Raw genomic sequence first — 12629 nt, 5'->3', positions numbered from 1 at the left:
ATCAAAAATAAGTGACTTACACTTTACAAATGAAAGGAAAAATGTAAACTTGCAAGTTCCTTTTCTCCTACAGCCATCTGTAGTATTGAGTATTTTTGGTGTAGTACATTGTCACGATACTTACTGTTCTGCCATCTCCTCCTGCAGGTGCTGTGATCGGAGATGGGCAGTCTGCTGTGGCCAGTAACATTGCAAACACAACCTACAGATTGCAGTGGTGGGACTTTACCAAATATGATTTACCAGAGATCAGCAATGGTATGTGGCCTTCATTGGGGATTGCCCCCATTTGTATGTTTTCTGTCTTTTTTTTACAGTTTTACACTTTGTATTCCTGCAGCCACTGCGAACGTGCTTGTTCAGAACTGCAAGATCTACAATGACGCCAGTTGTGACATCTCTGCCGATGGGCAGCTCCTTGCCGCCTTCATACCAAGCAGCCAGCGAGGTTTCCCCGACGAGGGCATTTTGGCCGTCTATTCCTTGGCCCCACACAACCTGGGAGAGATCCTGTTCACCAAGCGTTTTGGTATGTTTTAGACTTCATTGATCACTTGTTAAATGTTCTTGGTCTTTTCACAGTGACGTTTCTTATTTCAGGTCCCAACGCCATCTCTGTGAGTTTGTCCCCTATGGGCCGATACGTCATGGTGGGCCTGGCCTCGCGCAGGATCCTCCTGCACCCTTCCACAGAGCATATGGTGGCTCAAGTCTTCCGACTCCAGAAACCACATGGAGGAGAGACTTCTATGAGAGTGAGTTCTTTTCATTTCTTTAGGGGGTCCCTATGTTTGTAGGATATGTGGTCTTTGAGTGGTCTGATATATTGTTTGTGGTGTCCGTAAGCCACGTCCCTCACCATTGTCAGTGGCATGTTTCACTACAGAGCTGTCCCACCTTGCGAATTGTCCTTTTGTGGGATGGCATCTAGTAAAATGAATTTTCTGACTTCTGGGACCACCATTGATTATGATAGTGAACAGAGTGTCATTGCCCATGCTCAGCCGCTGCTCCATTCATCCTCTATGGGACCTCTGAACATGCTGAATACAGTACTTGTCCATGTTCGGTAATAGGCTAGAGAGTGACTGGATCATGCGGTAGCATGCACGCTACATGTGGTAACTTTAAATCTTGGGATCCTCCTTTAAAGATTACCCCTGCACTATCCCATTTTTTTTTTTCCCCACTTCCCCATTGTTCCCGGATTGTTGCCGGTGTTATTGCACACACAGACAGTGAGCAGGGAGACCACGATCAACCAACATTGTGCATGCCGGCTGATCGTTATCTTTCAGCATGCGCTATTACACTAAACAATTATTGTCCTGAACAGTCTATCTACTGGTGCCAGAAAGTGCCACTTCCGGTACTTATTAGCTGCTGTATGTCCTGCAGGAAATGGTATATTCTTTCCAGTCTGACACATTGGTCTCTGCTGCCTCCTCTGTCCCTGTAAGGAACTGTCCAAAACAGGAGCAAATTCTCTCCTGCTCACCAGACTGGAAAGAACACCACTCCCTGCAAGACATACAGCAGCTGATAAATACTGGAAGACTTAGGATTTATTAATAGAAGTAAATTACAAATCTCAGGCACTTTCTGGCACCAGATGATTTAACAAAAAATTTTTTTTTTCCGTGAACAGTCCCTTTAACTCTTTTCCGTTCTTTTACAGCTCTGAACTTAAACATGTTCTGTTCGTGCCCTAGCTGTTTGCTTTTATTTGTTATATACCACTGTACATAGACCTTGGGTACGATGGCAGTGCCAGAAATACATTGGCACACAGGGTGGGCAGCGTAGGGGCTTAGCATGCGGGGGCCGATTGTGTTTGTATAGGAATCTGAGCTTGTGCCAAGTATGTCGGCTGAAGCCTCCCTCGCTTTGCTATATTGAGCGTGAATACACTTCCTTGTTTTTACTCATCATCCCCGCCAAGCCTACATTCCCCGCCATGCAGTTACCTGGCAGAAGGTGGGTGCTCAGGTCCTGACACCCTCTCCTTATTGTATAGCCCCACAGACTGTGTTCTGTCATTGAAGGGTCACTGAATAGTAGTCTTCCTATACTCTATATACCTGTTCATGGGTTGTTTTAGTATTGCAGTCCAGCTCTATTGAAGTAAATGAGGGCAAGCTGTAATATGACACACAACCTGCAGGCAGGTGTAGCCGTGTTTTTCCAATTCCGAACACACCCTTTTATAGCACTTCCCCTTTAAATGCAAACACAGTTATTCATTAGACTAAAACTTTTCCCTTTCATCTGATCTGTTGCCACCTTCAGCTACATGGAGATTTCCATACATTGCTAATAAACTTTGGCATTGAATAATAAGACGTAATTCTGCAACTTGCGGGGTAGGTCGCAAGAAATAGTCTCCTCATTATCGGACTTGTGTCTAGACGGCCGAAATGAGCAGATGAGATTCCACCATTGTAATTGTGTCTCGTTGCTTTCAATGTCTGTATTGATATTTCTTAACAGCTGTCGGCTTGGCTTATTAGTGATGCCCGCACCAATAGATACCGTGACCTTTTCTATCAAATGAGAATGGATATGAATAGAGACTTTATGATATATTTATGATGCACTTATATGGTGACCTATAGAATGCCCTTCCCTGCCCCGCGCCTGTCAGGTGGACTCACATCTGTTAGATAAGACTTGCAGGGATTTCTTTCCATAGCATTTACTTGTTGCGTGGTGCAGAAGCCCCAGAGGCTCATAGTTTAGTGAGAAGATCTGTACACCTGAAATGGTTCTCCATCATGGTTCCCATCATGCTTGGACAGCCCCACTTTAGACAATAAAGTCAATGGATATTGCTAGGATATATATTACCAGGATATTGCATCAATGGGGGGGATGAGTGGGTCACAAAATATATACACCTGATCTTGCTACCTATGATAGGAAGATGTTAGATCACACAGAACATGGCAGCGTGGTGAGCACATGGTGTTGTTTAGCTTCAGACTGTGCGCGTGCCCATGCTGTCTTCTGTATACCACCGAAAGAACCTGTATGTGAGCATCAGAACTGAAGCCTTGAGCAATGGCAGAAGACGGCCTGGTCTAATAAATCACGGTGTCTCTTACACTGTGCGAACGGCTGTGTGTGTCACTTATCTGGGAAAGACATGGCACCAGGATGCACTATGGAAATTAGACAAGCTGGCAGTGGCAGTGTGATGGGCAATGTCCTGCTGGAGATCTTCATCATGTGGATGTTACTGTGACAAGTACAACGTACCAAACTATTGTACACACCAAGTCCCCCAACCTTCATGGCAGCGGCATCTTTCCATAGGATTATGGCCCCCGGCCACAGTGCAGACGTTGCTCAGGAACATAATAAACTGATTCCCCAGATCTCAATCTGATCGATCATGTGTGGGATGTGCTGGAGAAACACGTCTGCACCCACAGCTTACGGTATCTGCCACTGACGTCATGGAGCCGATACCACAGAACACATTTAGACGTCTTATGGAAGTCTCAACTTGTGAGAGCTGTGGCATGAGGGGACTCAATACAGGGGGAGGCAGTCGATATCGCTGTTAGGCTGCGTTTTGTTGTCCGTTATACTGAAAGTCAGTGGAAAAATGGATCCAAACAGTTGGTGTACAATTGCATCTCTCTTTTTTTTCCATAAGACAGATGCGTTAAACAGACTGTAAAACCGCAGTGTGAACCCAGCCTAAGGGCCATAGATGCCGCTCAGCTATAGCTACACGTGCAGTTTCCTCCCTTCTTGTGCTATGAGCTCCATTTTCTTCAGCATGACTTTCTTATGGTTTTCCTTTGCAGTTGTGGATTCATGTGGTCACAGCATTGAAAGCTTGTTATTTTTTTCCCTTCTGTGACAGACTTAATCCAGGATTAGTTTGCATGTTGGCGTTTAGTCCTGAATTATCACAATTACAAAATCCTCATTAAATCATCAGCTCCTGTGTTCTGCCGCCTTCTCTGCCAGATTTCCTTATTGCATAATAGGGGCATATTGCGCGTCGTGGGGAGCGATGCCGCTATGATATAGGGGAGAGCTGATCATGAGATCATCCTGACATTCACCTTTATAGACCTAGGAGGTAGGATGGTTGGAGAGTTCATAATAGGATTGTCTGTGGTCTCTTTAGAGGATTAGCTCCGTATCAGATCTCTACTAATAACACATAATCTGTGGCAGCTAACATGGATTATCGGGGCAGATCTTGGGGTTTGCCATAAGGTAACACCTGGGACAGATGTTTTGTGTAGGATTTACAGACTGCAAAGCTTTTATTCCTGCATTCAGTCTTTGCATAACATCCAGTGACGTTGCATTCCCATAGTAAATGGCCGGGCAGCATAGAGCGGCTAGTTCTTATGGAAGTGGCATGAAGATATTTTCAAAACGCTGACAGTGGCGCAGAGTGGGTGGCCCAGGAACTGGCAGCAGCAGGGGAGCAGGACAGGTAAGTATACATTACTGACATGTCTCCCGCAGCAGCATGGCTAACTATTAATTTTTCCTGTACAACTGCTTTAAGCCAAAGCCAGACAGCTGTCTGACTGGGGATTATCATGACCAAAGCCCACCTTTTTATAGAAAGGTACTGTGCCATTAATTGCATTTACAGTATATACTTTAAAGGGGTTATCCCCTATGTGCAGAATAGGGGATGACAATCTGATCTGTGGAATCTGACTGCTGGGACTCCCATCGAGCTGGAAAGTAGAGGTTGTTGTCCCCTGAGTGAATGGAACAGCAGCACATAGGCGGAACTTGGCTCTGGAGGCCTCAAAGCAAATGAACCGAGCACTAGTCTTTTATATGTGCGCTGACACACTTTTTATTTAGGGTACAAACACACTGGGCGGATCCACAGCAGGTTTCTCGCTGCGGATCCCTGCACTTTATACACTTTATGGCCAGACTAACTTGCAGCAGGATGGACATCCCGCTGTGAGTTTGTCAGCAGCCCGCCCCATTAACCCCCGGCCACCGGAGCGTATAAATCACCTGGTCCCCGCTTCGGCTTGCTTCGGGGCTCCTGGCGTCTTCACATGCCCCGCCGCAGCGCACTGGTTAAGACAAGCGGGATGTGCTGGGAGCTCCGAAGATAGCCGGAGCAGGGACCAGGTGATGTATCCTGTGGATAAAGCAAAACTTTTGATCTGGAAATAGCCCCTTGATAATTCAGAATGTTTGATATTTACAGTACTAGTGAAGTGCTTCGCTTAGCTCTGCCTTCTGCTTGTCAGTCGGCTGTCTTTGATTTCTGTGACGCTCTGCTCCAGGTACCTGGAAAAGCTGTATCCAGTCCCAGGCAAAGCCGCTGGTACTGTAAATTTGCTCATCCCTACCCCCGCGTCTATCACATATTTTAGGTGTAAGTTTTACATCTAACCTCCTGCTAGATAAGGCAGAGAACTGGGAGAAGCCACATTTAGGTCTGTAGTATTAATAGCCATCCTGGTTCATTTGCTAGATCTGAAGCATCTGTTCATCCTGTCTGGGTCAGCTGAATAATAATCTGGGGGGGAGAGAGTATGGCAACTGTGTAGAGTGGGGAGCATTACAGGCAGTTGTAGGTGCTGTGTGGGTGGGTGCTCATCCAGAATAGCTGCGAGTGCTGCAGGGCACACACCAAGGTGCAGTGATAGAGATATGATTGGGCTGGCATCAGGAACAGGGTTTAAGGGGATGCTGCAGGCCAGGATTTGGGTGTGCAGTGTCTGTGAAGAAGAGAAGACTGCCGGCGGGATGTTCTGCGGAGAAGGATTATTGCTCAGGCCGTCACTGCTGATTAGTTCTTCTCCAGGCTCCATCTTGTTAATTTTCTGTACAACGGTGTCATGCGATTAAAAGCTGCTTCCCCGGTAATAATGACACAGGGACCTCAGCAGTAGCGCTGTGTGAATAGACTTTTATTGGCAATGGGATTCTGAATGCTCTCCGGGGAGCTTGTCTACTGAGAAGCACACAGGTTACAGGCTGAAGGCCGTCACAGTCGGCAGCTCGAAATAACAGCTTTAGGAAAACATCCACTAAGTAAAACTCACCAGGATGGAGTTCGGCCCCACCTGTATAAAATATACTCTTGGTATATTTTGGATGAACAGTGAGGCCATAGGCATCATGGCTTTATTATACAGCAAAGCCCATTGATGCATAATAGATATCACCTTGGTTTCCTTTATTTTGGCACATTATTCTGTGATCACTGGATCCCTTCTCCTACATCATTCCTGTTTAGACATGCATTTACTCATTCATCAGATGATCGCTGGATGTGGACCAATGTGGGATTAAGGGCCCTTTTACATTAGTAAGTTTCTCGGCCATGGGCGGCCGCAGCGAAATCAGCTCTCATTTGCAGTGCCTTTAAATAGCACAAGAAATCAAGCTGCCATATATTGTCCATGCAGCCATGACCACATACATATACATATATCTGTGCTGTCAGTTGCCAGATCACACAGCAGTGCATACTTACCTAGTGCCCTGCTGCTGTGATCCCGCATTTTTTTCAGCTTTCCTGTCCAGCCACTGTGTCTTCAGGCCCCACCTTTTCCGACTGTCAATCATTCTGAGGAGGCGGCAGTCCGAAGATACAGCAGCTGGACGTGGGAGCCAGAGAAAAGCATCCCGGATCACAGCAGCAGCGCACTAGGTAAGTATGTACTGCTGTACTGCTCTGTGCACACATAGGAGATTACAGCTGTTTCACGTCTGGAAGCTCTTTTACATCATGTTACTGATACCACTTGTAGTCATACAATGTCCCATTTGAAAAAAAGGGTTTGGGAACACAGACTGCCATTACAGCACTAAAGGAACTGTGCTCCTAAAACACTGTCATTTTTACCCCCTGATAAGTTAATGGAAGGTTACTGATGTCCATATCTTCAGGCTACAGCAGTGTCACTGAATGGCATGCCACGATTGTAGATAGAGAACTGCAACCTCTTTACTGCAGCATTTGACATCATGGACACCCATCTAAGCTATCTTTTTACATATCTCCAATAGAGATGAGCACAACTCGAGCATCCAGTTGTTCGGCATTTGAAGTTGGATGTAGCCCTAGGGAGTCTGGGAAAACCTGGTTATGGCCTATGACTGTATCCATATTTACCCAGAGTCTCTAGGGCTGCATCTAATTTCTTTAGCCACCGCTAATCAAATGCCGAACAATCGGATTGTAGCATGCATCAGGACAAGGTGTGATAGCCATCACACTTTTGGTTTTATTAGAGACAACCCATCTATGTATTTGGCACTTTGTATGATCAGCTGATCGCCCGCCCTGTACCCGCTCCTGACAGCTGATTTGTCCACTGTACAGTCTGATACAATCCACTGTAATATGAATTGGGGGGGGGCATCAATCTTGTGCTTTAAGACATATATAGTTTGAGCTAGACAGGTGAAGGGTTGTTTGTAGGCTAGGGGTTGTCATTGTATCGTAATTGCAAGGGAGACCCCCTGTCACTTAGAATCACTGTGTGTCAATAAATGTCTTAAGACTAAAGTACATACACCGGATTCCAGTATCCTATTGCTACTATTGATCTGTCTTTATGAGGCCTTAATGGCTTATCTGTCATTGCCACATTGCCTCCAATCCCTGCATCCTAAGACAGATAACGCAGGAGCAGTGACACTTGGTGGTGTGGGAGGATCGCCATTTTACTCTCCACTCACCACTCCCACAGGGATTATCAGCCCCTTACTAAGCCTGTGACCTTGATGGAAACCTATTATTTTTACAGGGTTGTGATGTTTTCAAGGGAATTTCCAGCTGACAAAATGGAATCATCGTCTTCTGTCACATTAATCTCTTTATGGGAAAGCTTGGTGACCAAAATGAACCTTATTAGAGCTTTCATAGATCAGTTAGCCAGCTGTCCTGGGCTTCGGAGCTGCAGATCTATCAGGATAAGCCTCTAGGTGGATTCTATGAAGCTGAGTGGCTATCTGGGAACTGTAGTGTCAGCCATGCTGGTTGCCACTTGGCCTGCCGGCAAGGCGTATAGTAAGCGCAGTGTTTATAGTAACAGTATAGACATTGTACTAATTATTTTTTTTCTTCTTTTATGTAGCGTGTCTTCAATGTGCTATATCCCATGCCTGCAGACCAGCGGAGACACGTCAGCATCAATTCAGCTCGTTGGCTACCTGAGCCTGGCCTGGGATTAGCTTATGGTACCAACAAGGGGGATCTGGTGATCTGTAGACCAGAGTAAGTATTGGCAATTTTTTAAGCTTAAAGCGGATGTACCATCAGGTATAACAGTTTTTTATTTTTACATTACCCTGTTGGTGCCAGCGTGGTAATCCCAGTGGAACTGTCCTTTTTTTGAAAACCCCACCCAGTTCCCGCTCTCTTCTTGTGCACTGGAAATGCACTAGAGGTAGGCCCGCTTGCCTCCAGTGTGACAGTATTCCCTCTGTATCACGCACCTCCATTAGAATCAAGCCTGGCATGTCACCAACAGGGCAAAGATATCATTACACTGGGGGGGGGGGGGGGGGGGGGGGTTGTTGTCTTTATATTAATGCACTGCTGTATTTGAATAGTCATTGTGGTTTATATAAATTTGCCATAATCCAATAGTAAAAGTGATGCAAGAAGCTATGGAATATATCTAATTGAAGAAAAATGCTTCTTTCCTTCTGGACCCTGTTCCCCCACTAAATATTTTTACCTTGTGTTTAAAAGCCAAACTAGCAGCTCAGATGAGGTTACCATACAAGTCTATAGAGCGCGGAGGGGGGATGAGTTCAGAGAGCAGAGGTTGCACAAGCTAACTTGCCACAGGGCTTGCTTTACTTCTCTTTAGACTGGTCACTACTGTTCTATAAAGTCTTCCAAACTGCTGCTGCTTCTTAACCCTTTGCCTCTGCCGCCTTTTTTGGCCTTAAAGGGGTGTTCCACTCAGGCCCTCTCCAAACAATCAGTTTCAGAGCAACCTTATGTTACTAATTAAGGTTTTTAATTTATTTTACACTTTCCAAGTCGTTCTAGGGGACTCATTAGATTGCAGTACTGATCAATTTTGTGGCATAGCATAGCATTGATCAGTGTTAACGGCGGTCTACCATAGAGTCTGCCTAAGTCTATAAGACTCTGAGAAGATTGCTGATGTAAATAGTTTTACCACTCACAGTCAAGCAAACAATCGTGACCCCCACAAACACACTGCGGGGGTCCCAATTGTACAGTGCTCCGCTCCTGTCACTGACATTTAAATGCAGTATTAAAGAGGTAAATGGCGGAGAGCTGCACAATTGCAGCAGCCCATCACTAAACGTGAGAACCCGACTGCTGATAGCTGGCGGACTATACACTCTATGAAGAGGGGTTGGAGCCAATCACTGGCTGAGACGGGGCAGCACCACCGGCATTGACTGGCTGAATAGACTTTCACCCCCAGATGAGTCCATCTCTGGAGGCCGGGACCGGACATGCCATAGGGGGACACTAGGGTAGTACAAACACTGTATTTTCTCACCATGGGCTGCAATATGTGAACTTATGTTTGAGTGGAATACCCCTCTAAATCTAGATCATAAACGGATTTTGATAAATTGTTCTGAAAAACCTAATGGCATCTTGATCGGATGAGATGTTTATTAAAGGGAACCACCACCAACATTCAAGAGATAGATCCTTTGCCATTGAGGTATAGGGAGATCTGTCACTAGAGGTTGGCAGGACAGAGAACAGTTCCCAACCTTGTTTTATAACCAATAAAGACTGCAAGGATAGTCGTCTCTAATCCTGCTGTTCTCCAGATATTAACAGGTCAGAAAGCACTAGTCTACGACATAAGTATAGGGCATTTTAAGTGCAGGGTGGGCTCCGGGTGTATATACCGCACATTTCAAGTGTTTAGGGCGGCATTGCCCTTCTGTGTGCTAAATGGATGGGGTTGCCCTAGTTTCTGTCTCTTACAGCAGTCACCGTTGACCATTGACTAATATCACTGTCAGCTGGTGTAACCACTATAACCTCCGATGAGTATTTAGCTGATGCCTTCATACTGAAGTCTTCATATCTTTAATATCCCTTTAGTTCTGCCTCTCCCTCCTGCTGAGCGATCACACAGAACTGCTTTTCTCATGAAATAAAATGTATTTATGGAGAATTATTTCACACATGATGAATGGAGTTTGGTACTAAAGCTTTGAAAAAAAAAAGAAAAAAAAAAGACTGTCAGTGAGTGCACAGGTTATTACTGTAGAGTGATCCCATGCATGGCTATACAGAGGTTGTAATGGACATCATCTGCTTTGGAGATTAATGGACAAAGATCAGACAGAAGTAGCTGTATGGATGACATATCACACTCTTAAAGAGTCACTGTCATATATATATATATATTTGCAGAGATCAATAGTACAGGCGATTTTAAGAATCTTTGTAAATGGGTTTATTAGGCAAATATGCCATTATCTGCATTCAAAAAGTCTTTCCCCAGGTCCCCCCCTCCTCTCTCTCATCCACTGCTCATTATCAGGAAATCTTGACTTTTTCTTTACATCAGTCGGGCTCTGTCTGTTCTATGGAGAGGGGAGGGGGGAGATTAGTCGCCAGCAGAGAACAAAGGATTACACAGCGGGGAGCTGCATGAAAGAGGTATTTAGAGGTTAGAGAGGTCAGTGCTGACTTCAGAGGAGATAGCCCGGTGATGTAGCTGTAAATTAACTTTGTTCTCCTGTCTTGGTGCCTCATCTCCCTCCACCCATCCCCTCTCCATAGGAAATCATGAAGCCAGGGGGGAGAGCTTCATTTTTCGGCTAATAAACCAAATTACAAAGTTTCTTTTTTTTTTTAATCAGATATTTTTTATTAAACATTTTTCAATTTTACAACAAACCCCTCCCAACCCCTCCACCCCTTCCCTCCCACAACTTCCCCCTCCCCCCAACCCTTAGGACTACATGTCCCTTCCCCGTCACATGTTTTAACAAGAAAACACAGTCATCACAAAAATATATCTTGTATAAATATATCAGTACGTTCTGTTACATACCCGATCATCAATTTGCATCTTCCCCAGGCAGGGGACCCCACTCACACACCCCATTCACACCAACATTCTCTCCAGCACATCTACAATATGCAGCACTAATTATAGAAAGTCACTAGAGGCCTCAAGTCCATTTAGGCCTATTACGCACGTTTTGATCAGCCAGCAAAAGAAAAGCTTCCATAGGGTTACGCTTCAGAAAGTGGGACGGCAAACCAGGAATGTCCACCCATGGGCCCCAAATGGTTTCATATTTCTTCATGGCCTTCCTTCCTTTTTTTATATATCCCTTTCTCCAGTCGTATCATATTATTTAATTTATTGGTCAATTCAGCCAGAGTAGGGGGTTCAGCTTGTAACCAATGCTGGGCTATCAATTTGCGGGCCTGATATAATATTCTGCATATTGCCAATTCCGCTCCAGCGGGTTCAGCCGACCTGCCCACCAGACCTAGTATGCACCGCAAGGGCTCAAGGGGTATCGCGATATGGCATACTTTTCCAATATCTCTCCAGTTCTGTACAGCTCCACATAATATGAATTATGTGGGCTCCCTCCATCTGACATCGAGGGCACTTAGAGTCAGGCCTCAGGCCTATATTGTATAGAAATTTCGGAGTTCGATAGACTCTATGGAGAAGGAACAGTTGTGATTTCCTATGTGTTTCAGACAGAGCCAACTTAGGCGTCAGCGCCAAACCCAGTCCACTGCTCCTCTGTAATAGGTCCCACGTCTGCCTCCCATTTAGCCTTTACCGTTAGGGGTTTATCAGCATGGAATGCGGACAATAGATGTTGATAAATAAATTATATAAGACCCCTTGAGTCCTCTGCAGTCAACACTGAGCGGAGAACAATACATGTCGCAATCCGCGGTGGTGTGGCAAATTGAGCTGCAATGGCATGCCGCAGCTGCAGATGTCTATAGAACATTACTTGGTGTATCTGAAATTCTTCCTGTAACATAGCAAAAGACTTAAAGATACCTTCCTTATATAGCTGCGACACCCTGCACACACCTCTGCTTTCCCATTCACTACTCCCCTCCAACAAAATCTGGATTGTTCCACAGAGGCGTATATTCAGTATGACCCCCACACCCAAGAAGCTGTTTGATCTTATCCCATACGTTACACAGCATTGGAGTAATAACCAGGACATCTGGCGGCCTAGTCTGCGCTGCTATTTCTAGAAGGTGGATGGGCAACATTCCCCCAGACATACAATGGATCAACCTCCCATTCGGTCCCAGTCTGTACAGCGCGTCCCACCCCCTCATCTACTGCAGCTGAGCGGACAAGTAATACAAATACGGGTTTGGGACAGCCAATCCTCCGTCCTCTTTTCCCCTCTGCAGCGTATCCAACCTGATCCTTGCACTCCGACCGTCCCAAATTAGCTCTCTAAAGAGTGATTGGATTTTCTTAAAATATATTTTTGGTACCCATATAGGTGCATTATAAAGGATATATAAAAACTGTGGCATGAGGATCATCTTGGCCAGGTTCGCCCTGCCCACTAACGAAAGAGGCAATTTTCTCCACACCTTTACCTTTGCTTGTGCCCTGGCCAGTAGAGGAGTCAGGTTCAGCGCCAAA

At 45.4% G+C, this 12629-nt stretch overlaps 1 protein-coding gene across 6 annotated transcripts in view; it reads left to right on the top strand.

The window, feature by feature from the left end:
* Positions 1-12629, top strand: part of AMBRA1 (autophagy and beclin 1 regulator 1) — a 97689-nt gene that overhangs the window by 74979 nt on the left and 10081 nt on the right. For all 6 annotated transcript variants that reach the window (XM_069965353.1, XM_069965354.1, XM_069965355.1 and 3 more), the window contains 4 exons: positions 148-258; positions 341-529; positions 601-755; positions 8097-8236. In XM_069965353.1, the coding sequence (XP_069821454.1) occupies positions 148-258; positions 341-529; positions 601-755; positions 8097-8236 (595 nt within the window). The remainder of the gene's footprint in view (positions 1-147; positions 259-340; positions 530-600; positions 756-8096; positions 8237-12629) is intronic.

The sequence above is a fragment of the Dendropsophus ebraccatus genome, chromosome 4 (assembly GCF_027789765.1).
Source record: "Dendropsophus ebraccatus isolate aDenEbr1 chromosome 4, aDenEbr1.pat, whole genome shotgun sequence".
Classification (NCBI taxonomy): Eukaryota; Metazoa; Chordata; class Amphibia; order Anura; family Hylidae; genus Dendropsophus; species Dendropsophus ebraccatus.
Note: the sequence above shows the minus strand (reverse complement) of the source record. Positions and strands in the feature narration are given on the sequence as shown.